Source organism: Hippocampus comes, unplaced genomic scaffold (genome assembly GCF_001891065.2).
Source record: "Hippocampus comes isolate QL1 unplaced genomic scaffold, H_comes_QL1_v1.1 scaffold147, whole genome shotgun sequence".
Lineage (NCBI taxonomy): Eukaryota > Metazoa > Chordata > Actinopteri > Syngnathiformes > Syngnathidae > Hippocampus > Hippocampus comes.
In genome coordinates, this window is record NW_017805009.1 from 355,931 (window position 1) to 383,765 (window position 27,835).

The 27,835-nt window shown below is 41.4% G+C and overlaps 2 protein-coding genes across 6 annotated transcripts in view; both read right to left on the bottom strand.

The window, feature by feature from the left end:
- Positions 1-246: 246 nt before the first annotated feature.
- LOC109510617 (rapamycin-insensitive companion of mTOR) lies at positions 247-23,252 on the bottom strand. 4 transcript variants are annotated; one of them, XM_019861076.1, is made up of 39 exons: positions 23,155-23,252; positions 22,982-23,029; positions 20,570-20,667; positions 18,766-18,830; positions 18,416-18,547; positions 18,230-18,293; positions 16,944-17,070; positions 16,374-16,543; positions 15,498-15,565; positions 15,103-15,170; positions 14,942-15,024; positions 14,550-14,637; positions 14,316-14,406; positions 14,116-14,182; positions 13,529-13,609; positions 12,836-12,936; positions 12,578-12,743; positions 12,176-12,277; positions 11,966-12,012; positions 11,744-11,879; positions 11,431-11,630; positions 11,221-11,347; positions 10,557-10,721; positions 10,124-10,200; positions 9,954-10,032; positions 9,725-9,834; positions 9,562-9,649; positions 9,383-9,475; positions 9,019-9,125; positions 8,449-8,678; positions 7,280-8,369; positions 6,235-6,315; positions 4,704-4,963; positions 4,542-4,607; positions 4,199-4,339; positions 2,994-3,146; positions 2,759-2,882; positions 2,023-2,161; positions 247-1,934 (listed from the first exon to the last, which is right to left on the bottom strand). In XM_019861076.1, the coding sequence occupies exons 1-39, from the start codon at positions 23,201-23,203 to the stop codon at positions 1,854-1,856; spliced, it is 5,262 nt and encodes a 1,753-aa protein (XP_019716635.1). In that variant the 5' UTR covers positions 23,204-23,252; the 3' UTR covers positions 247-1,853. The 4 variants fall into 4 exon arrangements, with proteins under 4 accessions (XP_019716635.1, XP_019716626.1, XP_019716654.1 ...); XM_019861067.1 differs by lacking the exon at positions 4,199-4,339 and having other exon boundaries at positions 4,401-4,607; XM_019861095.1 differs by lacking the exons at positions 4,199-4,339; positions 6,235-6,315 and having other exon boundaries at positions 4,401-4,607.
- Positions 23,253-23,660: 408 nt separating this feature from the next.
- cunh5orf34 (chromosome unknown C5orf34 homolog) overlaps positions 23,661-27,835 on the bottom strand; it is a 5,120-nt gene continuing 945 nt past the window's right edge. Inside the window, exons 3-11 of one of the 2 annotated variants that reach the window (XM_019861158.1) lie at positions 27,366-27,726; positions 25,432-25,693; positions 25,239-25,334; positions 24,678-24,804; positions 24,493-24,584; positions 24,342-24,408; positions 24,174-24,271; positions 24,031-24,077; positions 23,661-23,908 (exon numbers count right to left, since the gene is read on the bottom strand). In XM_019861158.1, the coding sequence (XP_019716717.1) occupies positions 23,709-23,908; positions 24,031-24,077; positions 24,174-24,271; positions 24,342-24,408; positions 24,493-24,584; positions 24,678-24,804; positions 25,239-25,334; positions 25,432-25,693; positions 27,366-27,726 (1,350 nt within the window). In that variant the 3' untranslated portion in view covers positions 23,661-23,708. Of the gene's footprint in view, positions 23,909-24,030; positions 24,078-24,173; positions 24,272-24,341; positions 24,409-24,492; positions 24,805-25,238; positions 25,335-25,431; positions 25,694-27,365; positions 27,727-27,835 lie in introns of both variants that reach the window. The other variant, XM_019861150.1, reaches the window with a different exon arrangement.

A 27,835-nucleotide genomic window follows, 5' to 3' on the forward strand; every position in this document is an offset into this window, starting at 1 on the left:
CTGTTGCACCCAAACTGTACATATTGCATACTAGCAAAGTTTTGTTTTGTCTTACAAGACAAGAGTAATAAAATAGGCTTCAGGTACGAGCTCCAGATACAACCCGTTTGTCGAGACTCACATTACTGCTTCAGTGTCTCTTCTATTTTCGAAAATAAGACCGATCCAAAACAGTTTTGTGCACTGTGATTTAGTGTGCCTTCAAATGGACACAAGTTACACAAAACGGGAACAAAAAAAAAAGGGTATTGCCATCTTTTTTAATTAACAATGCATCCCTTTAATAGGATTGTATGTTTCTTTAGGTCATCAATGCCCCCAAAACATACTGTACACAATATACAGGGGAAACCACGATTCAGGCAACAACAAAAAAAAAAAAAGGAAAAGAACTTATTAAATTATAATACAGTCTTGAGGAAAATATAAATAACTTTTTTTCTTCTCTGGTTGAGCTCACTATGGTACAGACATACAATAAATAGATCAGATCTGACAGAACTCAGCTGATCTATGAATCATCTCTCTATGAGTCCATTTGTGTAGCAGCATTAGAGCAAAAAAACAAAAACAAAAAAACAAGCCAATGGAAACAGAGATCAATCCAATCCCGTCTCCCTGGCAACCTTGTACAGATTATTTACTCACCCCCTTCCACCTCGGCCACTGACAGTGATATTGCATTGTGGAAAAACAAAAAATCTAGGGTATTTATCGACCTACAATGTCATGGCAACCTTGAAGAAAAAGGAAATTCAACAGTGTTACAAGCAAGAAACAAGGTGACAACTTGACCCATGCGTGTTACACATGCAAAGGAAGTGAAGCACAGAGGTAAGGCATAGTGTTGGGTAGCTGCTGGGTTGATGCAGGTTTTGGTGCTAAATTTGTGTTCAGTCCTTCTTCACAATAAATAGCAAATACAGCAACACTTCGCCAAAGATCATTGCACTTCCTGACTAAAAAACACAAGCTCACCAAGAATGCAATGGCTGAAGGAGGACATTAAGCAAAGGGGATGGTACTAGACAGCATAGAACTACATGCTATTCTCCTCGTGTATTTTGTAAGGGTGGCAATATACTGAATAGTGCTTATGATGACAATACTACAGATGCTTGATTGTCTGAGATACAAGAAATAGGAAAGGAACCCGTTGTTTGTGCTGACAGGAGGCTACAAGTTGCAGGAAAGTAAGGAAAAGAGAAGCAAAAACACACGTGGCTTGTACAGATCACAGGCGGGTGAATGTGAAGCACAAAGGCCCCAGATCCTGAAAAAAAAAATAATACAACAGAAGGACCCTTTTTTTTAGTGTTTTGTTTTGGAGGGAGGAAAAAAAAGCACACGCGACCTGTGGACTTACTGAGGGGACAATTTCTGTCATGACAGAACACAACCTCTGGAAGGAGACACAGTCAATAGATTTTTTTTTTAAGCTTTTGAAACAGCGTGAGTCCTTTGTCCTTTTGATCCAGTTTGTTTTTGTGATGCATTATTGAGTGTTGCTCAAGTTTGCCAACCCTCTGAAGACAGTATTTGGTTAAGCTGCTCCTCTTTTTCGCCCATTAAAAAAAAAAAAAAAATCTGAAACAGCGTTAGGCGTTAAAACTTTGTTTAGAGAGAATGATGTTCTTCATGTTAGCTGTTGCTTGCGTGAAGAACAGCGAGTGACGTGCCGTTCCCCTCCTCCTTCACTTCTTCCTTGGCTACTTGCACTCTGTTTTGAGCAACAGAGACACGCCAAACCTGCTCGCACCCTTCAAGCCATATCTGTTTGTCAGTCTTTCATGGTTCATAGTCGGGTGGCGTGTTCAGGGGCTGGTAGGCAAGACAGGCGGGGAGGAGGATGATCAAGATTCTGTGGGAGGGTCCTCTTCCTTTTCAACAGGTTTTGGCAGCTTTGTCAGGATTGCGTCTGCCTCCTCATACATCTAAAACAAGTAAGAACACCCCGCCACCCCCGATAAGCACCGCATCTACGTTGATTTCAACGGGGTGGGGAAAGAGAAATAGACTTACTGGCATGAACTGCACATCCTGGAAGAGCTCCTGGATGAAACGTCTGGAGGTCAGGCGAAACATACAGTGGGCTAAGAGGTGAGACACCTCCGAGTACAGGCAGATGTCATCAAATGCATACGGAAACTTCTCCTTTATCCTAAAGAGAAATACAGGTAGCGCACAAAAGTAACAATCAAGGATACATCAGAAAAAATGTATTGAATTTAAACCGCTCCAGAGTATAAGTGGCGCCAGTCAAAATGCATCATGATGAAGACCCAAAAAAAAAAAAAGTTGCATTCTTTTGTGGAATTTAATGTACAAAATATGAGACCCATACTGGGTGCCACATGCTAAAGAAGATGGCGGTAATACACCAAAGGTATTGGCCAACCACCAAGAAGAAATGGAAGAAATAGTCATCACCATGGCAACTAAGGAGTGGCGTATCACTAGTTTACCATGCGGCTTCCTTTCGCCACAACAAAGATTTACAGCACCAAAAGATGCAATAACTGAGCAGGATTCTGCCTTTGGCCACAAGCCGATATGGAATTCTAGTTAAGGTCAGCTATTTTAAAATAAGAAGAAAATACTATTGTCCAAGATTGAAGATTTGAATCCAACCAGAACTCATTCGCTTCGGTCAACATGATTAGGGGTGCATTTGGAAATATGCTCCAAGTGCACACTGCCTCACTAGGACTGTTCGGACACTTATGTCTAGGGAAAAAAAAACAAACATGGCAATTACGTGAGAAGTCCTGTTTCGTGGCCTTTGGTCCCAACAGATGAGCTGAGGTTGATGATGAGGCGAAGCACCTCTTTTCTTAGCAGCACTCGGGGGGCAGGGCCATCCTCTGATATTGCTTTGCCGCCTACAGAGGATGACATAACATAATTGAAAATATGACTCAGGTGTCAATCGCTGCTCAAGTGTTTGTATACAAAATTGAGGCTCTGTTTCTCTTTTTAATCAGACTATTCACCAATGACAATGTCACTCGGCGTGGGCGTGCCGCAGATGGAGCCTTGTGAAACGGCGGCATCACTGCAGCCTGATACGCCAGAGAACTTGGACTGAGGCATCACCTCCAGACGATGGCCGCTCTGGCCTCCCCAGGACGGGAAGTCCACATAGTCTGGAGGAACAAGATTGCACAGAGCAAATCAACAAAGGAAGAAATATGTTGGTTTTGTATTGGACCAGCCAAAGGCCGGATCTAAATCTGTTGAAAATCTGTGGGGTGACTTGAAGACGGCTGTGACTCAAGCAATTCCACAATGTGTTGGTGTCGCTTTATAATATGATTCTTTGGTAAACACATGGAGTGAGAATAATGAAAAAGTTTGTGCATCGCGACCAAATTCCGCAATCCAAGTCATTGTGATGCAACTTCTCGTGTGCCCGTCTTGGTCACTGTGAAGCAGCTTAATACAGTCATGCAGACATTACCAAAGAAGAACAGTACCTCTTCTATGACTACTGCTGCTACTGCAAGTGATTCAGTGAGATGATGTAACAGTCAGTTTTATCGAGGATAAAGAATAGATGTTTGTGAGTGTGATATCTGTCCACATGTGCTCGGTTCACTGATTATATTTTTCAAATATCCATTGTTTCTAAACCTGCGACTATCGATGTCGATGCTAACCGTTAGCATGTCAGTGGCGTTTTGCCCAGCCGTGTCGTGATGTAATTTAGCACCACAACTCATTAATTTTCCTTGTGACAAAAAAAAAAAAAAAAAAAAAAAACAAACAACCAACACTAAAACAAAACAGAAAGGGTACCGTAATATGTGTTTTTCGTGACCATAGGTAGTTCACTACTTTACTTTTTCACTTTTGGGGGGCATATTCTTATGCCATTGAGCAAACTAGTTTGTGGGAACCTTAAAACACTGTACCTGTATGACGGATGTTGGGAACAGAAAGGACCCCTTGCAAAGCAAAAGCTGCTTCAACTAAGTATTTGTTTTGGGGTGTGCAGATTTTTATGCAAGAGTCTTATTGTACATTTTTTTAACAGATTTGTTTTTCAATCAAAACAAACCGTACCAGTTGCAGCTGGCATTGATAATTACCCTTTTGATGAATGATATACCATTGCCTCGTGTTTACATCACCAAAACTAATTTGTGCAGGGTTGTGCTCACAAATCGAATTCATGCGCGTGCGTGCGTATAACCACCTGTCTGAGCCCGTGTACTGTTGATTGGTGGCTGTGCTGGGTACCCAAGGACAATGGCCCCTACACAGTAGAGGCAGTTCTCCTCAGTGTGATCCTGTAGTCCCGTCTCATCCGAGTCCACAGTATGGTTCGGGCAGTCGCCTCTATTAGCAGGGTTGTGCTCACAAATCGAATTCATGTGCGTGTGCGTGCGTATAACCACCTGTCCGAGCCCGTGTACTGTTGATTGGTGGCTGTGCTGGGTACCCAAGGACAATGGCCCCTACACAGTAGAGGCAGTTCTCCTCAGTGTGATCCTGTAGTCCCGTCTCATCCGAGTCCACAGTATGGTTCGGGCAGTCGCCTCTATTCGCGATCAGCTCGGAAATACTAAACTGCTGCTTCAGTAATGGGAGGGCGGGACGATCACCTACAGGGTTTAATGATGCAGAAATGAGCATGATTTTTTTGAAACACTTTGTTGCTTTGGAAGACATGTGTGTGTCAGGCAGTCAGAGACCGTTACCATTATCGTCGCCAAACAGAAAGCGTTTCCTCTCCTCTGACGGGGGGCTTATCCTCTGCTGAAAGTACGCCGTGTCTCTGATGTGGAACATATCATTGATGTCCACAGGCAGCGCGAGACCAATGTAGTCATCGCCACACCCATAGGTGGCGCTGGAGACCATGGAGCGCACTGAGGAGCAGCGTTGCAAGGTGCTCTGGTTGATTGGGCTGAGGAGCTCCTCTTTGTCCAGGGAGGCAAAACTCAGAGCCTTCAAAAACCTAGGGAGGCCAAGAGGAGAGGTACGTGAGAGGATCCGGGGGGAGAGACTGGGAAGGAAAGATGAGGAGAAAAAGCAAAAAAAAAAAAAAGGTGGATAAAAGCACAGAGATTTGGTGAGGAGGGCGCAAGAATGACAGTGGGCAAAAGGGCTAAAACACATGAGAAGCTGCAGCCCATTCGAGTATTGAATCACGGTAGAGAAGACCTTCAAAAATAAAGCTGACTGGCGTTTCAAATGGACAAGGAGAAATATATTTCATATCAAATACAACACTTATTTCATCACAACAAATGTGCTGATCGTGCTTTTTCATCAGTTGGCCTAGGTGCTTAGTTACTGAACTGCATAGAGTACCAGGCATCCATTAAGGGTACCCTAAGGTACCCCATGCCCGAATTGCATGCTCTAAACAAGAGGCCTGCACATGAAAATGTTGAACAAGCACACCTGTGTTCATCTATTTCGACACATAAGACCACAGAACAAAACTTTGTCTAAACCCACCAGCATACGAATGTCTCTGGCAAGTATTGGGATTCAACACTGCATTCGACAAACATGCTGAAGACCCTCAGAGCCAATGACAGCCCAAATGGCAGGTTCGAATACCAGAGATGGGCATTCCGTTCCTTGAACGGAACGGTCTGTCCGTCCGTCCTCAGTTTTTGGGACAGAGGAAGGATGACGAGAAGTTTTTTTAAAGAGAATGAATTAAGCAAGGATGGAATTGGATTTTCATCCATCCCTTTAATCGTTCTTAAGTATGTGGTGTCGGGAGACAAAATAACAAGGCCAGAGTGTAGCCAAACACTGTATTTTCTTAACAGGCTAGTTCATCTCTGATTAGCCTCGACAAGTTGATTCTGGATATATTGCCTCTATCCAGGCAATGTACAAAGAATGGCGGTCCACATACTGTGCAACAAAAGTGGGATCCACCAATCTACCTACCTACTTTGCTGCCGCCACCACATGTCATTGAGGCCTGTGTAGCTGGTGAGGCCAGGGGGCCCCTTCCAGTGAGAGATACTGAGCGAAATTTGAAAGAATTGGCTCACTAGACATAAACATGCTTGTGTTGATCTGCGGTTATAAATCAGATAATCGGGTTTGCAACTAATACTAACTACCAATCTACTTGTTGTTGACAAGTTCTACAGGGGTCAAAGCACAGGTGACAGTCCCTGTGGGCAAAGATGCAATACAAGAGAGCGAAAGCAGACTTGCACTAGGATCTAACTAACAAGGACACTGGCAAAGTCCACCCACCGCGGCACCAAGGTTCTGGACAGTCTGTGATATGGACTTAAGACACTGGATTCGGGGCAGGTACTTCTCCTGTCTGATATCCTGACAAACACAGCACAATGTCCACGGAACACACAAACTGCTGATGTAGACAGAAACTCAGACCCTCCCCTTAAAGAGTGAGGGTGTACGAACAACAGTATTAGGGCACATGGATATCAATACATTGGATTAAATATAGAAGAAAATATGGAGCTGCTTGTCCCTTTTTTTCCAGTTCATCCTCCACAACATTGTAAACGGGAGTACATCTGTGGGAATGTTTGTCCATTCATCCTGAAGACCATTTGTGAGGTCAGGGGTTACTGATATTGGATGAGCAAGCCTGGCAAACAATATCTGTTCAAGTACATCCCAAAGGCGATAGACTGATTACGCATACTGTGTCCATCGCGCTTCTACAGTGAAGCATGGCAGCGTATGCTTGGCTCGCTGCTCTTTCTACTATGAAGAGCAAACTGTGAAAATGACGACACTCATGAATCATTAATAAGGACAAAGAATGAGTACCGTGATCCCTCGCTATTTCGCGGTCCGTTTATCGCGGCTTCAGTGCATCGCGGATTTTTTCAAATATATTCATAAAAAAATAAAATAAAAAATTTAAGTCCACAAAAAGTCCGCAAACGGTCCGCGAGAAGCAGCGAAAGTCAGCAAAACAACAGCGAGTCACATAGAGCAACATATACAGTATTACATGTATATGTTTACTGTATTTTGTTATTCATACACTAACCTAACTTATACATGTTTAAATCTATTAGTATACAGCATTAAGTAATGTTAATTACAACAAAATGTACTTCTACATGCACGTATACCATTAAATTTGGCCTTAGAAATATTTTTTATCCTCATACACATGGACATGTACCTATACGGGGGGTCGCTACTATGCGGATTTTCGTTTATCGCGGGTGATTTTGGTCCCCATTAACCGCAATAAACGCGGGATTACTGTCATCGAGAGTGCTTTTGTTACACAGTTTCCAAAGCCAGGCCTTACCTGCGCGGTGTGAGTCGAGAATCCAAGCTGCCAGTCTTCATAGTGATGGTGTCTGTGAAGAGCACATCTTTTGCAGGTGAAGCCAGTGCTTCACTATGGGACAAAGATGGGTGTATCCTTTGTTGCTGCAGCCGCTTCAGTGTGGCATAGCCCAGCGCGTCTCTTGGGCTGGTGTACATGAAGCTGCAGTCAGCCAGGCTCTTGATGGTGGTCACTGAGGGGGATTTGAGAGATTGAGCTCGACGGGGGAGTGTGTGCGAGGAGCCGGGTGGTACCAGAGAGACAGTGGAGGACTTGGGTGCAGACATGTGGTTTGTCTGCGTCTGGGGCGTGAGAGGGGACAGCGTCTTGACAGTCTTGGCTGAGACAACTGTGTTGAGGCTAACACAGTCAGAAGAGTCTGGTTCGGGTTCGGAATGCTCAGGGTTTCCAACGGTTTCCCTTGATGGACTGGAGCTCATGGAGCTGATGCCACTGGTTGTGGTGTCAGTGTTAAAACTCTGACTGCGGCTTTTGAACTGAGTACCTCCTGCGCTTCCTCCGCCTCCCACATTGCCCCCGCAAGAGGAGGAACCTCCATCTCCTCCTGTCAGACGCTCTCGGCTGCTCTGCTCCCGTTCTCGACAGGGATGCTCTGCGTGCCCTGCCAGACCGCTGAGTGCCAGGCCTGAGCCTCCTCCCCTGGCCAGCTTTCCATCTACAAGATGCTCCTCAGATCCCCCCCTGGTCCCGACAAACGATGTCTCCAGGCTGACAGTGGGACTCTTCGGCATTGCTCTGCCATTTAACACAGTGGTGAAGACGTCACCCTGGTTTGGGCTGTAGACAGAGGGCTCTGTCACTGTCCGGTTACGCCGCATCTTAAACTCAGTCGGCGTGCACGAGCCCGTCGGGGTCTTGGGGTCACTTGTGGAGCGCAGTTTCTTGCTGGGGAGGGACAGGGAGTTGAGGAAACGTGCACGAACAAAGCGTGTGGAGGCCAGGATAGTAAAGGGGCTGCGGTCCTTGACTGGCTTGGAGTGTATATAGAAAGGAGCCTCATCTGACTGGTCCAGAACATCGCATTTGTCATCGTCCAGGATGTACATGTCTGAAAGCACAAAGGAAAAGATGAGTAACATATTCTCCAAGGATGAAGAGTGTGAATAGTCATATATCAGCCGACATACTTGGTTGGGACTCGCTCTCACTGTTGTGACGAGAGCTGGTGGATTCAGAGTTGAGGCTAAGCGTGCTTGGCACGGACGATAGTTCAGAGGTCAACTGGGTTTCAACCTCATCTGGAGTGACTGGCCACAGCGTCCTGCGACTGTGTCTGACTGCGTCCCAACCATACTGCTTCAACATCTCACACCCCTGCCTGGTCTTGGAGATCACTCCCAGCACATAAACACACGTACTGCGGAGATGAACAGATTCAGTATTGAGTGAGGCCACAGAGGGTTAGTTAATACACCACACAAATGTATTCATATTTGTTCTAGTGAGTTTTACTGTTGAAGAAAGTTAATATATACTAAAGGAATTCGATTTAACTTTCAATAATTAACAATGGACTTTATTTTAAAATACTAAGTGATATGCAGCCTCATCAAAGCCAATAATGGCACCTCATTTTCCTTTTTTCCTCTTTTGCTTAGGGAAATGAGGTTTTAAATATTCATATATTTAAACTGAAGAGTAAATGTGAAGAAGTGTGCTGCTTTCGTCAGCGCAGTATAGCACAAAAAAGGCCTTACCCACGTACTGACAACACCTCGCAGTGCTGAGCTAATGCAAGCATGTCAGGGATGACATTCTCCTCATGGAGGAGATTCAGGCCCCAGTTTGAAGAGCCAATGTTGCCCTGGATGGAAATGAAATAAAAATCAATTAGCGATGGCTCTCAGCCATCATTGATCAAGTAAGTTACAATATGATCTGATACGTTGAGTATATTTTTTTAAGAAGAGATAATGGATTAAACTGTAAAAGTACGTCTTGTACTCGCCAGAAACCACTCACATTTTGTACCAGAAACTTTCAGTACTACTTCAACAAACTTTTCTAAATTAAATTGTGTAAATTCCTTAGAAACATTAACTTGTATTAGGTGTTGCTGACCAGAGCCCAGAGAGCAGCCTTCAGCTGTTTGATGCCCTCCCAGGTGTCCAGCATCGGGGAGCGAACCGTATAGCTGAGGTCAGGAACTATACTCTGGAAACAGAGACAGACAAAGCGAGGGCTTCCAAATAAATCTACATTAGAAGGAAAACATGGCAAAGTTTCAGTACAACACTTACCTGAGTCTCCAACAGATGGCAGCCTGTCTTATCATGGACTAGCTGACCATACAAGTGCACAGGGAGATAGACATTTGGTCTTTGTAACCTGGAGATGATCAATGAAATTAGAAGTAGTATTAGGTGGCATTTAAAATGGATAACAGTATAATCAGTGTCTTACCTTTGGTTGCTGCGTCTCACGTAGTTATCGCCATCAACAGGTTTGCGATAGGTTGTTAGTGCTTCGTTGAGTTGCTCCTCTATGAGGTCTACATATTTTAGGTTGTATTCCTAGAATTCAAAAAGCAATCATGTCTTGCATTTAAACGAGACACTTTTTAAACGACAGGCTCTGGTTTCAAACTAGTACAATGGAAAAATAAATCAAAGCAAGACGCTGCTGTGCATACCTTCTGCCATTTATCGAGCTGTTTGCTGACATAACCCCTCTCATTGAGGTAAGAAAACCCTTTAGGTATGGACAGGAACCTGCATATAGAAATAAAATCTAGTATGATTTTCAGAAAACACAATGTGACTATACAATGAAACACCTTGATGACATTAGGTAACCCCTTACCTGAGGAGCAGAAGAAGGCCTTTGTCTCCCAGGTGAGACAAAGCTGGTTTCAGCTGGATGAGCGCATGCAGATTGGCCTGTAAAATGAATGATAAAATAGAGTCAACACAACAGAAGTCGCCTCTTTGCCATTTCAGTCTTTGTTCACACAAAAACATTGGTGAAAATATGAGTCACTGGGTTTACTGAGCAGGCAATGATTTATTTATTTTTTTGGTTATTTCACTACAGAGCTATCTTGACTTACGGGCACACTGTTTGACAGCAGAGGAAATTGCGAGCTAACTGGTGACTAGTGCCTCTCGTTGGTGGGATATATTTTCAGCCACCGCGGGCTTTTGGCAGATAACATTTTACGGCTCAAACATGTAGGAATGTGTCTGAATAAGTCTAAATGATTGTGAGTACGAAGTGGATGCCTCTCCATCATCACCTTGTCCTCACAAGCTTCGTCTAGAATATCTAGGGCCTCCATGGACACAGCTTTGCTATGGTCATGAAGCTGTGTGACCAGCAGCTCCATGCCCCAGCTGCTAAAGAACTCCACACCTGCTCGCAGCAACACACGCAGATGTTTGGTGGCATACAGTCTGCAGGTCTGCTCACAAGAAGCATTGTTTGAAAGAAGAGGAACAAGACATAACACAGTATTACCAATACAGGCCAATAAAGATAAACGCTTAGCTGCTACATCTAAAAATCTGGGGCAATACAAACAGTAATTACAATGTACAGAAGTACCTTGACTTAAGGGTTTAATTTGTTTCGGGAACAGGCTTGTAACTCAAGCGGCATGTCAGAAGCTTGCTCGCAAAAGCAATGATGATGATAATAATAATAACAATAATAATAATAATAATAATAATAACAATAAGTAGATCAGACAAGCTACAGCTTGTAACTTGAAAAGCTTGAAAACTTGTATGTCAAGGTACCATTTAATTATTTGACGAATTTCCTAGGTCTTAAACTCAATGTCCCACATCACAGAGTTTAAAAGGTCATATTTCAATTAATAACACCAGAGAGCATGCCTAATTGTCCCTCGTTCTCACAGCCTGACAGATATACTTGTGTGTTTATTATATTTGGCCTACATCAGTAGCAGCGGTAAGGATCTTGGAGAGGATCACTCTTGCTAGACCATCTCTGCTGTAGTCCAGTGTGGCTACAGCAAGCTTCAGCACAGCATCCTGGTTCTTCACAGAGCACAGATTCAGCAGGCTGCAAAATATAACATTAAGTTGTGTAAATGTGTGTTGACGAGAATACACAGAAAATGTGTTTGATTGTTCTTCAACACTCACCACTGAAACAGGCCACATTTCTCCAGAAGTTTGACTCCCTGAGAATGTGCAGAGAGTGTCCCCAAGAAGAGAAAGTAATGTTGGCTAAGTGTGGTGAGCAAGCCGTTACTTTGCAAGCAGCGCTCAGGCTTGAGGCCTGCAGACGAAGACAGCCATGACACCATATCCCTCACGAGGTCCTCCAAGTAGCCCTGTCCATCCTAGTAAATAAAGGGAGAAGAGGAAGACCCAACAGAAAGTTACACAAAAAAACCCATTAAAAAAACTACATGGACATGAACATTTAAATAACGGGTTTCTGGATTTTTCTCACCTCATCTGAGTCCATGAGGAACTCAACAAACTGACAGCCAACCACAGTGAGTTGTCTCGCCTTAATGTGATCCAATGCCAGCCCTGCATACAATTTACTGCTGGGCTTATAGAAATATAGCAGCCTCCGCACAAACCTGTTACAATAACAAAAGGATAATAATCAGAACCAAATACATTTACATCTCAAGGTGATGGTTTGGAGTTTGTCATTGGATCGCACCTGTGCATCTGTTCATCTTTGTTGTTCCTGAGATTTACATTTGGCCACTAGGATGAGTAAATAAGATATTTAAATACAACTTTAATCCAAAATGACAAAAGAACGCGTGTGAGTTGAGAGCGAGACAGAAAGAGATATAAAGCAAGAAAAAGACAGAAAGACAAAGAGACACAGCAAGAGAATGGTGATGCAACATTGTAGATGTCTGACCTTAAGGATAGTGCCAATGAGCAGCCAGTTCCACTCTAAGTTTTGCTTATGGTTGAGAATGTGACTCTCTCTCAAGTTCATCATCAATGCTTCCTCTGTGTCCTGCACAGAGAAATACAGAATTAATAATAACACTTTCATGTTGGTTTAGCATTCATGTGAAATTGGCAGCTCCTTTTCATGAGCTTGATTTAACTAACCATCAAAATTAAAACAAGTTTAACAGATGGCTTTAGTATGTAATCATCACCAAGATAACACATTGTGCCAAACAGTAGATCTGATCATAATGTTCTTAATCTTAAAATTCTTTATTAAACTAGTAGTGCACTTCTTCTCCTTAAGAGAGCAAATATAAAAAGAGGAAGACATGTAGACCAAGCTCATCTATAAGGAGGTTACCTTAATGACAAAGATGTCCCTTTGGACCCGTGAGTGTGACTCTCTGCGGCTATGGGAGGATACAGAGTTGCGGATGATGTGATCTAGATAGAGGCTGTGTGGTTTAACACCTTTCTTCTTTCTCTCGTGGAAACGCTTCAGATTGTTGACAGCTGCACTTGCCCGACTGAATCAAAATTGAAAACGAATCCATAATGGGATCAGGGTTTGAGTTCAGCGCACTCTAAGAAGAGAGAATTTAAGCATAAATGTACTCACAGGCGTTTTTCCTGCGGGATGTCAAAGGAAGCTGCCATGTTAATGAGGGTGGGAAGGCAGTGCAGGTGGTGACTGTGAGTGTGTGGAAGGATGGTGTTTGCCTAAACATGAGACACAGAGAGAGGGAAAAGCCTAGATTACATACAGTATGCTATTCATTCAGGGTGTTCCGAACACGTTTTTTGTTTTATGCTGCCTGAATCTGATCTTCTGCGAGTGAGAGCACTCAATTCCAATAGCACACACATGGATTAGCTGCACATTTTTCAATTTTAGAGCTGCTGCTGCTTACTAACAATCTGACAACTATTTTTTCAATTAATTTAATGAATCAGACATTCTATCTAAATTTCCTTCCCTTTATTTATATAAAAAACTGTCGATTACTTCAAATTGACAGTGCAGAAAATGTACAAACATATACTTTGATTCAGTTACTGGTCTGTAACATGCTGTGTAAAGGAATGGGGGAACGGACACTACACTGCACACAAGGCCATGTCTCTCGTTGGCTGCAGGCTGCAAAGTACGAGCTGCAGGTGATCGGTTCTTGTGATCATCACTGAAAGGCATTGATTGATCATGGTCGAGCAACACTACTATTTATTAATACTTATTATAGAAAAGGATTTTCTCACTGTACAGGGAAACAGCTTTGACCAACTACAGAATTAAGCACAGACACTGCCTTACCATATGTAAAAGCTCGCCCAAGATGATGGTGGCCCTGACAGCAAGCGGATCGTCGTTGCTTGTCACCACCTCTACGAGACCCTGAAATGAGATTAAGCAATGTAATTTTAATTGAAATATACAAAAACTTATCATCAATGCTATGAAAACAACGCTTTAATGACAATAAACATTTCAACCAAATTAAATCTATCCAGTATAAAAAAATAACCGAAAGCCAGAATGAGACTGACCACAACAACTAGACATGCGTAGTCGTAGATTAACAATATATTACACCTGGCGTCCTTCAATTGGTCGCAATAATGTATGTGTAACAACAACAAAAAGCCTGGATACAATAATAAGGTGAGCTCAAATAAAACCGTAAACTGTTTTTGGAATGGTACCGAATCTATGAGATAAAAACATAAATCTTAAGTTTTGTCAAAAACACAAAACTGAACATGATCAAATATGACCATGAGTTTTCTGTACATTAAAAAAAAAAAAAAAAAAAACAGGTGGGTTTCCAGAGCTGCAGACAGACAACTATGAATCCATTGTCCCTTGATAGGACTCATGCTTATTCTTCCCAAGGCACTCACCTCTAGCAGCCCACTGGTGATGAAGGCAGAGAGCACAAATGCTAAATAGTTATCCATCAAATCAGGTCTGGTCAATGAAAAAGATTTTTTTTAAAAAGAAGAAGAAGAAAGGAAAAAATACTTGATGAGTAATGTAAAGGGTCAAGCTATTAAAAATATTTCATCTTTCTATATCTCAAAGGTCTTATATTATGTCTCACCGTGAGCGAGCCCTATGGGGAAGAACAACTTTGGCCTCAGCAGCAACAAACCCATCAGAGAGTCTCCATGTGTCCTGAAACCTTGCCGGGTCTGATAGGAAAGAATTAGTTGTGTACTGTGTATAGAATACTGTATGTGTTATATGTGATCTTTAGGGGCCAAAACTTTGTCTCCAGACACCCATACTAGATACCTACCAATGGTAAGTGTAAAGGTTCGGAGCTATTACTCACCAACACTTAAAAGAGCATCTGTGAAGTCTTGGGTCACAATGGGCACAGGGAGTCTGAATATCTCATACAACACCTCCAACAAGCCTTTCTGAAAAGAAAATATTGATAGAGATAAATAAGATTGAAATGCTTAAAATACATGCAGCAAAAATAACGGTTTAATCAATAGTTCCAAAAACGAGGGGCAGCCAAAGAATGTACAGTTCATTTAAGTTAATGGACAGAAATGGTGTGTCAATTTTCACAAGCAAACATTTCCTAGTCTTCCTTGATCTCCAAATGTTATTCATCATAAAACCCCACACTGTACAATATACAGGAATGTCATGTATTGCGGGTTTGTTTTGGTTACGTTTTCAACTAATTCTATCATTTACAATAATAATACTCACCCTAACTTCCACATTTGGTATGCAAAGTAAACCAATTAAAGACTGGATTCCAGAATTTCCAGACTTGCATAGGTTTATAATCCCTATTAGAAAAAAACAGATGACTTTAAAAACAAGTTTTAAACAGGGAAACAAAGCTTTAATTACAGTTGAGGCCTTACCAGACCAAGAGCGGAACGCTGCCACTATGGCCATTCTACTTGATAAGAAACGTGCCTCTTTGTCCTCTCTGTAAAAATGAAAACACACAGCCATTAAAAACAGAACACAGTGTTCCTCACACAAAACATCCTACTATATGGACCAGAGAGTCTTTTTGAAGAATGGAAAGAATGAAAAAATAAATAAATAAATAAACCATTAAAATAAAAGATAATCACTCAGAGCGACTTTCAGGGGTTAACATGAATTGAATAAATGTAACTGACATCTTCAGTGAGTCAGTGAAGAGTGAACAGCCCAGATAATACAGACATTTGAAACCCCTTCAATGTTCACAGTCATCACCCAGACACACACACCCAATTCACCTAAACCCACTCACTCACTCACTCACTTGTGTTGCCCTTCAGCCATGTCTGCATTGTGACGGTAGTGAAAATCTGTGAAAGGTGCGAGGATTTGCTGGAGGAGAGAACACAAACAGACACAAAACAACTGTAACAGATCAAGCACACTTGCTTCGCCTCAACCAACTTAATAATCGTTTACTTGTTTTAGGACACTATGTGGAATCTCATTGAAAAGTTCATATAAATCCTCTGGCAGTTTGACTGATGTCATATGACATCCATGTGGCTAGTGTGTCTGGTGGAGGGACGCTTTAGTCCAAATTGCCTGTTGAAACAATGAGGCCATGGGGAAAACACTGTTAATAACTAATGAAAGCAACATGGGAAGGAGAGGCCAAGCTTCGGCTGCTAATACTGACACCCACCACACTGGATCGGATCATTCACATACCGTATTTTCTGCACTATAATGTCCTTCAGATTATAAGGCGCACCTTCAATGAATGGCCTATTTTAAAAATGTTTTCATATATACGGTGCACTGCATTATAAGGCGCATACAATCATGTCTGTGGTTGCGCTATGCATCCACTAGATGGTGCTACGGTAGAGGAAATACAATACAATACAATACAATAAAGCTTTATTTATATAGACCCTTTACAACTGCTGCAGCTGTAACAATGAGAACTGGTCACAAACACAGATAAGAAACATATATATACAAATGGCATTACAAAACAATAAATGAAAGACAAAAGTTATGACGACAATAAATTCAATAAAAAGGCACACAAACCTCGTGCGTTATCGTGAGGAAAATACGGTACTTTAAAGTGTGTGTGTGTGTGTGTGTGTGTGTGTGTGTGTGTGTGTGTGTGTGTGTGTGTGTGTGTGTGTGTGTGCGTGCGTGCGCATACCTCTAACTCTACATCGATTCGCACGTATTGGCGGGTACGTGGGTGGTTGAGAAGATGCAGGATGGTTGTGATCAGAGCTTCATTGATGCGGCTCAGCTGACAGTCAATCACACTCTTCAAGATAGTGCTGAGGCCCCCTCGTTTGGCGACCACCTCTGGGTTTTTCAGGGCTACAAGGAACAACAACACCCACCCCCCAAAAAAAGGAAAAGAAAAAAGAGAAAGCATTGATAAGGACGGGTCCTTCACACCTGGGATAGGCTTCAGCATGTCCGCAACCGTCGTGGGCATAAAGCGGTTCAGATAATGGAAAATATGTTCTACGTGGACTCAATTGTCTAAACACTGCATTCTAATTAATGTTGCCTGTGTGGAAAATGAATTACGCAGCAAAATCCATCCATTTGTATCCATCTCAGTGACGAGTAGGGCTGCATTGAACATATTGTAAAACATTTTGGCGGGGGTTGACTTCCATCAGGTTTGTCTACTAACAACTATCAGTAGACACTTTTTATATATTATATTATACTGATTAGGGGGGTCCATCGTACAAGAACATCTTCTCACCTAGCTCGCAGACAATCGCGATGGCTGCACGGACCATTCGGTCCCTCTCTTGGAGTCCATCAGTACCCACAGCGATAAGCGAGTTTGCAACAGAGGTGGGGAAAAGCATTGCATTGACAGTGATGATCTACAGAGGGCAAAAAGGGATGGAGGTGAATCCAATAAATTCGACTAAAATCATTTTTCATGATATCGTTTAAAAACATATCTGTAAATTAGCACTGCAGAGACATCAAATGTAAGATGAAAGGTAGTTTGAGACGCTGTCTAGTAATTCGAGGGAGTAATACCAAAATTGTTTTGTTTTTGTGACAGCATATATGCCCCTCAAAATGTATTAGAACAATTTAGTAATACTTTCATTTGTGTTGTACACCAAAAACATTTTAGGTTTGAAATTAAAAGATGAATGAGACATTTCTGAATTTGCATCTGCATCTGACACATGAGTTAGAGGTAGGAATAGGCCGGTATCAGATTCTATTATCACGTTGAGCAAAAATATTGCAGTATCAAGGTACTGTATTGAAATTACATCTCTAAAATGCAATATTTTGAAATATTTGGGTAAAAGAAAACAACTGTTTTTCCATTGATAAACATGTACCATATTTGGTTAAACTCAATAAATATCAACATTCTTAGCCCACCAGTGATTATAGAATACATACGGCACAAAACATTCAAAACAGCTTGCTTCCAGAATTTTTTTTTTCACAAAAGAAGTATTTATTTGCAAATCGTTCGCTTACAATAATAGCAATAATCCTGTGACCCCCTGACATCATCAAACCTTTGTATTCAACTTGTGATGATTCCCCTGGCTTTCACCACTGCCTCTTTCAGTCGTTGCTTCTTGTCTCATATTCAACTTTTGATGTAACCCAAATGTTTTCAATCTACAGCAAAAATAAGACAATTGGCCTCAGTGTTTTAATATTTTTGGAGGGGGGTGCGTGTACATCATGAACCCAAGTTGTCGCCTTAGGTCGATAGCACTTCCCTAAGTACAGAGCCTCCCTCTGTGTGTTTGTGTGCAAGTGTGTATGTGTGGAGAAGATTTACAGTAAAGGACTGAAGAAGCTATAAATAGCCTTGACTGCAGAGTTGCGCAGACCATCCACACAGTAACATTGCTACGAACCCAATGATCTTTTGTGATAGTAATATGGCAGAGGAATTTATCGTGACTGCAAGAGGCACATTCCTCCAGCAGCATGACAGCACTCTTACAAATTAATTAGATGCAGGATGGTTCTTGAAGACCAAAAGAAGTGAGTGCTTACCTTTCGGACTAGTCTCAGCGCCTGAGTCCTTTCCCCTTCGTTGCTCTGCTGGATGTCGATGCACCTAAATATACATGATACCTTTTAGCACAAACGAGCAGTAGGAGAAAACACGAAATAGCACCGTTTGAACGAACCAAGTTCTTGATGGGTGGGAGGGCATTTAATCAAATTCAGCACTTTTACCTGGCTATCAAATAATCCACTTGTAGTTTGAGGACTTTCTGCAGCACAATGGTGTCACGAATGAGGTAGCGGAGTGCCCGCAACCCAGCAGCACGCACTTCCTTAGCCTCATTCAGTAAAGCTAGTCGCAGACTAAAGGTGACAAAATACAATCAGGTAAATCCAAACTGTAGAAAAACTCATACATTTTGCATATCAATAAGGAAGTGAATCTGTAGAGAAACACGGGCAATTTCATCACATTTCTACATAAAGTAATGAATCCATCCAAAGCAGTACTTTAGAGCGTCTGACTGATGTCTTTTAGCAGCAGTAATTCAGAATTGTTAAATTACAGAGACGACACTTACCAAACAATGATTTCTTCGTATGTAAACCCAAAGATTTCCTCATGATGCCTAACACTGCATAGCAGCTGCAACACAGAAATATTTTATCACAATGGCATTGTTCAAAATAAAGAGTAGCACTATTTATTCGGCATTGACTTGAAAAGTTCACTTCTTTATTGTATTCTAAACGAAGCAACGAAAACAACAAGCATTTTTTTGCACTAAGTGCCTTCACTGCTGATGGATCTTGAAAGTTCTAATTCCAAAATACAGAGGCAACATATCTCACTAGTAGCATCTTGTGTTTTAAATACACTTGGTTTATTGGAAGTATGAGAGCACGGCAGTGTGCATTTCGGCGACGGAAACTCTCCGCGTTTTGCTTTCTAGCCACAGGTAAATATGAAATTATAAATATAATTTAGTTTTATCATACATTACCGACACCAATGGGCCAGAGAATTATAATTTCTCCCTTTTAAGAGTTCAATAAATGTATTGGTAGGTCTAAATTTGGGCCCTGCAAAACTATCCAAAGACAAATGGGATGGCTGCAGCACGCCCACGACCCACGTATAAGGATAAGAGGTTCGGATGATGGATGGAGTTCAAATCAATCAATTTTAAAAGCAATTAAAAAAATAATTATAATACAAAGTCAACGCCGTAGATGAAAATTCATCATGCAGATAGTACTGCTTCATTATGGTATTCAAGCAACTGGGCATACTAGACTATGAGGCATCCAGCAATATCACCCATCTACAGTCTCCATCATGGGGCAGCACTAACTAAGAGGGAAGCTGTACGAGAGTAAGACAGGTAGTGACATTTATCTTTGGATCTCAACATGAACCCATAAAGCAGAAGCAGCACCACAATCTACAAAAAGAAAGCTGTAGTGGAATTGGATGAGGCATCGAGAGGTGATGAGAAGGAGGCTGTTCTAAACTAACTCTGATGTCAGAACCCAAGCAAGCAGCAGGAGGGGAGAAGAGACTCCAAAAGGAACATGCGACATTCTCCGGGGTGGGATTAGGTCAACCTCATCATCCAAGAACCCTTTTAAGGAATCAGAAGCAACAGAAACACTTGCAGAGATATGGAGGACGTCCCTGTCTTGTTGTAAACAGAAGAATTAAAAAGGTCTATGAGTTGTAGTCAGATTCTCACTTGGCCTTCAACCCATTACGCTGCCACTGACTGAACGATCAGTCACAATACAAATATTTGCATGAGTTGATGAATTGGTCTGTTCTATCAATTCAACAGGACATTCCACATTGTGGTCTTAAACTTGGCCCTGGTATTATTGTTAATGTGTTTATCTTAAGAGACAGTTAAGGAAATGCTTGAGGAGATGTTTGATTGGATTCTGGAATATTAAAACAAAGAAGAACAGACAAGCAACAACATTGTCTCAACAGATAGATGGGTGCCAAAGCCTCTATTTTAAGAAGTAACAAACTTCAGGTCTTCTGATTCATCATTCAATAACCCGTCACCCCGAAAGCCGTGTTTCATTTCAGCTCAGCACAAAATGCCTAACTGATTGAAAACAAACTTGAAAACTGATCAAATAATAGGTCAAAACTATTAACAATGAATTGCAAAGGGGTACACAGTTTTCTTTGTTGATGTAAGGATTTTTTTTTTAAATCACAAAGGATTAGTTGTAATGTTGCTAGTTAGTTATACTAACGGGCTAAGTATCTTCACAGCCTAAGTGTGGTCAAACTGTGGTTTTTAATAAAAACACATTGCCAGTGGTGTCAACACTGCTTCAACAAATTATGAAAACTGCACAGTTTAACAATATTACCTTGACAAAGTTGTTCAGATGGCCAAGTTTTCGCATATTACTGACGCCATGAGGTTTGGCCACATTTTGAAGGATTTCCCTGAAGTTTTCTGGTGGTTCTGCAGAACAAAGAAAGGGAAATACAATGAATTACAATACAAGTAATAGGCCAAATCATTGTATCAGTCAGGGAAGCGACATTGACATGTTGCAGGAAGGAAGTTGGTTTAGTTGGTCAAACTAAGTTTACGCATCCAGTGAATACACAGTCCAGAAGGTAAAACGCAAGCCTGATAGGAGAAGTGCTTTTTGTTTTCAGTTCACCTCACTATTTTATGCTCAGTGTAATATTGATTAGTTACTTGTGAAGTATCAAAATATGGCAAAGAATATATCTATATAATTAAACAGTAAAAAAGACAACATGTGGGATCTGTTCTACACTGCTGCTGATCTTGTTCAGAGTCACAGAAGAACAGACTTTTCCAGCTGAGTGCACCACAGTCTCACCACCAGAGTCAGACAATTATTCATACAAGTATTCACTCCTCTGAGCAAGTCTTCCTGCCACTACAAGTGCTTACATATGAGTACCCAACGATACAGAGTACTGATACTTGAAAATGTGATGAAAAAAGAGAAGTACTAAGTAGAGCACTCCAATTTTTTAAATCAAATATTGTTCAAAACTATTTCTTGAACACGGCACATTTCACTCAAATCTATCACTTTTTAGAATAGCAACGTGCCATTCAAACATGACAAAGCTTACAAAAGTAGATCAACAAATCATTACAGCTGTGATTGTACATTGTGTGAACTAAAGCATTATCATACAACTGTTATTTCCCCTCATAATCCATTGCAAAATGCAATAGTGCCTTGAGATTCGAATGACCCGATTTCTAGCTTTTTAGCGCTATGACATCCACAAGGCTGGCATGGCTCCTGTATTGGTCCATACAGTATCAGAGATTTTTTAGAAGTACCAATCCCAATATCGGTACATCCCTACATTAAATTGATATACACTCTATGATCTAAGACTGTAGGGCGAAAGTGCCCAGAGAGAACCCAAACAGGGACAGCTACATCAATGACCACCTATTCTGTGAATATCATACAATATTTGATTTTTACAACAAAGGTCTTAAAAGACAATCACACTCCACTCCAGCTTGATCACTCATTCATGATTATGAATAAAAATAGAACTTATGTTAAAACACATGATAGAACCATCAGAACACAAGGTGATTTTATGTACGGTACTGTATATTTGGAAGTGTACTTCTGATTTTGACCTTCCATGCATTAAAGAGCCTAAATTAAGTCAAAGAACCTCACCCAATTCCTAGGTTTAAATAAATCATTAAATGACATCCCAGAGATGAAGAACTGTCCAACAGACCGTGTGTTTTGTTTCTGAACAATGAATATGACAACAGCAATAATTCTATGTAAAACATGAAACACTAAAACAAAGCAAGTGTAAACTACATATTTATATCAATAAGACAAAGAACTGAGACGTCAATTTCTAATGCTACAAAAACAAATGCTAAAAACTTCAACTGTCATGCAAATGTAGTTATTCATGACAAATCTTCAACATGCTTGATAATTTGTAGAATGTTTTTACATTAAATTAATCAGGTTGCTTTTCAGTCAAATTTATATGTTGAGGTTGACGATTCCAACAGTGTCGAGTAACGCTTTTACAGCAGACATACAGTACAGTTAATTTCATACATCAAGTATGAAATAACTCATGCCCAGATTCCAGCCATGCTATCAACATTGTGTTCGAAATAAGTAAAGTGTAATAAAAAAGTATCATATTTCTCAATGCCAGTGCATGCCTCGCGAATTTAACATTAGAACAGAAACGATCTAAGGCGTGGCATGATATTGTTATTATTCGAAACAGAAACGATCTTATGTGTATATTGATATTGAGATCAACCAGCAATGATGGGAGTCAATCTTCACATCCAGTGCAGCCAGCACCAGCTCATCCCTGCACACCATCATGTGTTGCTTAAATGCGACTCATCTGTCAACCTCAAACCCCGATTTCAAATGGTTTGACGAATGCGTGGCAGCAACAATCGTGGATGTTTAGCCTAATAACAGGCTATCCTACCAACTCGCCAATCAAAACAACAGAGTGTCGTCATGGGTGGTTAGCTGTGGCAGCTAGCTACCGCTAAGTCAGCTAGTTAGTTAGCTCGCTAACGTCTGTTATTAAGATGTGGCTTGAAATGTTATGACTCTAAACAGAACTGAAAGCAAACCAAGTGGCATTAGCAAGGAAATGGCAAGTACCGGCGACAGACCTGCGTTTTTCGTGGCTTGTGTTTAGAAATAAATGTACCCATCCATATTGAACAATAATCGCTTTCAGTGGGATGTGAACAAGCCTTTGCTTACCTCTGGTCAGATCCAGCGGTACGTTCTCTTCCCCGCTGTCATTCCGACCTGTTAAAAACATACACAGTAGGCATTGAGGGTGAAGACGCCCGGGTCATCAGCTGCCTCGGAAAATCTACATCTGCGATATCCCAGCAATAAATGCAGCATTGGGTCAGGTTCTTCATGCTTACCTCGCATCCGAAGACTCCGGATAGGACGGCCGCGGAAGCTGGCCGCCATGTTTCCAGGAACATCCACAACACCGGAAACTTCGTTGTTTCTCGCGAGAAAACAAACAACGGGGCGGCTGTCACAAACAGGACAACTCACAGATTTGAGATCAGATGCACCAGTTTAACCTAATCGAAACAGCAAAAGATAATCTGACCTAGTGCCAGTTTAGTGTTGGTACGGAAACAAAACCGCCTAGCAAGAATGCTTTCGTTGCATTCACTTGAATGAGCAGTTGAGATAAAAGTTATTCACTTTAAATAACTCGGAGCAGTGTTTCGGGAAAAACAAAGACTACATGACAAGAGTGTTTTGATTTATTACTGGTAATTTATGGCAGCCTCACATTGTGTTGTGATTCAGTTGAAACATGTAAGAAAGTTTGGGAATGGGTGCTCCATAGATGGCTGCTAGATACTAAAACATAATTCTGGTGTGAGGGGTAAATCAACACATGCCATCAAACATTTATTGTACTTGTGTTTATTTGAGTCACACACATACACACACATTCTCAGCAATCAAACTGTGCAATCCCACTTAAGGTTTGCTTGGCTGCAGTTATGAATGCATCAATATCCTGTATGGCTTTGGATGTCTTCTGTAGAGCTTCTGCAACGCAGCCTTCACTCATTGTCTCATGAGCGATCTCGGTCAAACCATTTGGTGCACATCCTTTCTCCCCTCTTTCCTTGTTACCGTCTTCTAAAGTAACTGAGCACACAATGTTAAAGAACACAATTTACCTCATATAAATTTGAAACCTATGTAGCTGAGATGACATCGCTGATGGTGATATTTATGTATGTCATCATCAATGAAATGCTGACGGATACGTATGCATCGCTGTATCTTTGCAAGCTCTGCAGCAACCAGATCTGACCTGAGATTTGTTTAAAGGAGAATCAACAAATCATCAAGGGTATTCAGGAATTAAACTACATATACATATACAGTACACACATATAAAACAACTCACCAACTTTCTACGGTCTCACTATTATTCTCATGCTGTCCCAGAGGTGAAGGATTGGACAGGATTCCATCAACCATTGGTGGTTTGAACAATACATTTAGCTATAAGCAAAGAAAATGTGTTCAGGCTATGTATATACCTAAAAATATCCATGTAAAAGTCAACCATCACCTGTAGCAAGCAGCTGGGTGTAGCAGGGATCCTCAGTTTTTTTACCTCATTGTATCTGGTGAGAAGTCTTCAAAAAACAGTACTGGTGAGATGGTGAGATGTACTAGAAGTTGACATAAGTGAACAGGTTCACTGGACAGTTACATCTTACCTGCTTGCACAACTCAAAACAGAGCAAACAGAGTACAACTGCCCAGGCATGTCAGGTGGAAGGCCATTCATATGATATGTTATCTCTTTAACCTGTAGTGATGAATTTGATTTTAAGCAGCGAGGTAGAGATCCCATGCAAGTGAATAATGGAAATTTGAGATGGATAAAAGATGAAAGGCTGACTTTTGTCTGCACTGATTGGCACTCAGGCTTATAATGAATAAAGTACATGCTGAGGACTCCGTGAGATCGGATGACAGACCCATCCCCTGGAGAAACTTCTATGACTGGGACATCTTGGTCCAATATCCTACAAAAGAGACATTTAAGCAGTTGTCATAGCTGACACGATGTTTTTGAAGTTCTCCTCCAAATAAATTTGAAATCCAAATGTTGAGTAGCTGTTTCCATAACAATAATACATTGTCTCAGAATGAAGAACATGAATGTCATGCATAACAATGATAAGGCCCGAAAAATATCACTGCAATAGGAGAGGTGTGCACTTCCATTTGTGGCCAAGTAGTATTCATGAACAAATATGTGCGGGTCTAATTTATATGGCACAACAGAAACTATACAGTATTTGTTAGCTATTATTAGTGAACTCCATTTTAAAAACCTTGATAAATATTAAATCTGAATGCTAGGGCCCAAGAGTGCCATTTTGCCAGGATCGGAGCAGAGTTACGTGAACTGAAGAGTCCAGTTAGTGTCCACCACTAACGGCAATTTTCTGCACACCTGTACGTCACCCCTTGGTGCCACATCACTTTCACCATTTCTGTTGGAGAGTCTTGATCAAGTTGATTTTTTGGGTCTGGGTCTTGAAATTTCCAACTTTAAAGCCCCCCCCCCCAAAAAAAAAGATGTGAAACAGTACAGTAATAGAAAACAGTGATAAATCTGCAAAATTCAAGGGAGCTTTGCAATGAACCTGTGAAAGTGAGGAGATGAGCAGTTGAGAGGCAGGGCTTGAGGGAGGAGAAACGCTCTCTCTTCATTACTTAAGTCTGAGGTATTCAGAGTTTGGTCAGCCTTTGAATGTCTGCTTCGCCCTTCTCCATCACCGCCAGGGTTGGAGACACGAGCTCTCCAGTGACGGAGAGCTAAGGAAAGAGGGTAGCACCAATGTGGTGCAACTGCATGACAGGAGTGATGCTGAAGGAGTGCGACTGACTGGTACTTTGCCTCTGGCTGAAAAGACAAGCCCAGTAAAACACCATACATGTCAATGTTGCATTTCATACCACAAAAAAACACAGATAAAGATGGCAGAAAATTCAAAGTCGAACACAATCTATTCTCGTAGGCTGATTGACTTAAGCAGAGGAGACATAAATGGGAGAAAAGCAAGGACAATCCGAAGAGCCTGTGTCTGGTACACAGGAGCCCAAGGAAATAGCATTTTCAATATGCCGCATTGAAGTAGTTGGGTTCATGTGATAATTTTTTCATGTATAAATTAGTTTTAAAACAAAACTTGGGTTTTATTAATTATTAAGATGAAGCCCAAGGTGGCGCCCGCGTAGGCAGCCGTCGCAAGTGCTCTCATGAGCCTTGCTTTTTTTGTTGTTTTTGTGTTTGTTTTGTCACTTTGTGTTTGTTGTTGTGTCGTGTGGACCGTATGCGGATTGCTTTTCAGCATTTTTGGCCACGACATTCATCAAGAAGGAGACTCGGTGCTTGGTGGTTGCGCCTTCTCGGCAGCACGGGTACACCAGCACTGTTTTTGATTGGGAGAAATGTCGCTGCCATTTAACTGACATTTCTGGACAGCTCTGGGGCGCTTGTGTTTTTTTGCGCCTGTAATGGGCAGCATTTTACACAGCCCCGCTTTGTTCAGCAGAGAGATCGGTGCTGTTGGACGGTCTGCGGCTGTATGGATGCAAGGCTTGAGGAGCCGACGATGAGAAGAAAGGAGCGTCAGCACAGAGCGCCGATGTGGAACTGGGAGTCGCAGCTCGGAGTTGAAGCGGATTACGTGGGACAGGAGATGTGAGCCAATCTCTTTTCGTCAATGGACGCGACAGCTTCGTGTTTGCTTTCAAAACTTAGCTTGTAGCAGACGTGTGCACATTTTCAACATGACGTCTCTGATCCACTGGTGAAAGGACACTTTGATCCTCTCCTCTTTCATCTATAACTGCTTCAAACAAAGTGTATGCAGGAAAAGTGATTAAGATTGCACGACTGTCTGTGTCTAATGTGTTGTTATTTTGACTTCAAGATGGTGCCGCGAGAGTGGCTGGCTTTCCAGCAGCTCCTACATTTTGTTCTTCTACTTCTTCCTTTCATAACTTTGCTGCTGTGAAATGGGAATTTCTCCATTGCGAGACGAATAAAGGATTTCTTATCTTATCTTACTTTTCCAGGAAAAAAGGGTTCCTTTGAAACATTTCATTTCAAGGTTCTGCTGTATACGCATACATTAAGTGGGCTTTTCAAGTTAAATTCAAAGTGGGCCAGATCAGAATGTTTGACATTTCAACAACATATATTGCAAATATATGCCATTCAACGTATTGTTAACCTAAAAGCATAATTAGGTGGATCTTTTTTAACTTACTGTCACAATATCAAAAAAGAAATACCAATGTGCTTGCTAAATATGTTTGTTTTTTTTCTTCATTTATGTATATGTATAATCAAACAATATTGTTTTTTGAATGTGTTGTGTGTTTTTCTTGTTTTATGAAAACATAAAGAAATGACTTTGGCAATTGTGTTACTAATTTGATAAATGACTTTTCCTCAAAATGTAATGGTATTAAGGATACCTACTATAAAAAAAAGCTCGGTTGCTCATCCACAAACAAACCCACAGTGATGAAAACGTAATATCCTGGGCAAAGGTAGTAAGTCTTACAATGGCTTCATGAGTGACCATTTGAGGACAACATGACGTTTTCCCTTCCTTCTGATGAAACTCTTGAATGTCATCACTGGAGGTCTGCAGAAATTTTACCTTCAAATGGGTCAAGCTTCTTCCATACTGCTGTTGATTGTCTGGGATCCTTTCAGGATCTCGATTAAAATTTTGTGCTTGCTGATGGAGAGGTTGGCTGAGCATGCATGCATACTCCACAAAGAACTCTTCACCCGAGGGTGACAGTGTCAGAAGAGTGAGTTTGTCCTCTGATTTGATGATGGTCTCCCCTCCAGGTAAAAACTCTGCATCACAGGAGGACCATGCTGGCCACTGCACTTCCAAGTTAATGCTTAATAAAGGCTGTGGGGGTGGGGGGGGGGGGGAATGAATGTATGTAGAATGTATGAGAAGATAAGATAAGAAAACCTTTATTAGTCTCGCAATGGAGAAATTCCCAATTCACAGCAGA

What these genes read in the sequence shown, in the direction of transcription:
- LOC109510617 (XM_019861076.1), bottom strand. Translation starts at nt 23,203, where the DNA reads ATGGCGGCCAGCTTCCGCGGCCGTCCTATCCGGAGTCTTCGGATGCGA. An exon ending in AGATGCTCTTTTAAGTGTTG is followed by an intron (nt 14,407 to 14,549) that starts GTGAGTAATAGC and finishes CTTTCCTATCAG; the next exon opens with ACCCGGCAAGGTTTCAGGAC. An exon ending in TCCTTACCGCTGCTACTGAT is followed by an intron (nt 10,722 to 11,220) that starts GTAGGCCAAATA and finishes TCTTGTGAGCAG; the next exon opens with ACCTGCAGACTGTATGCCAC.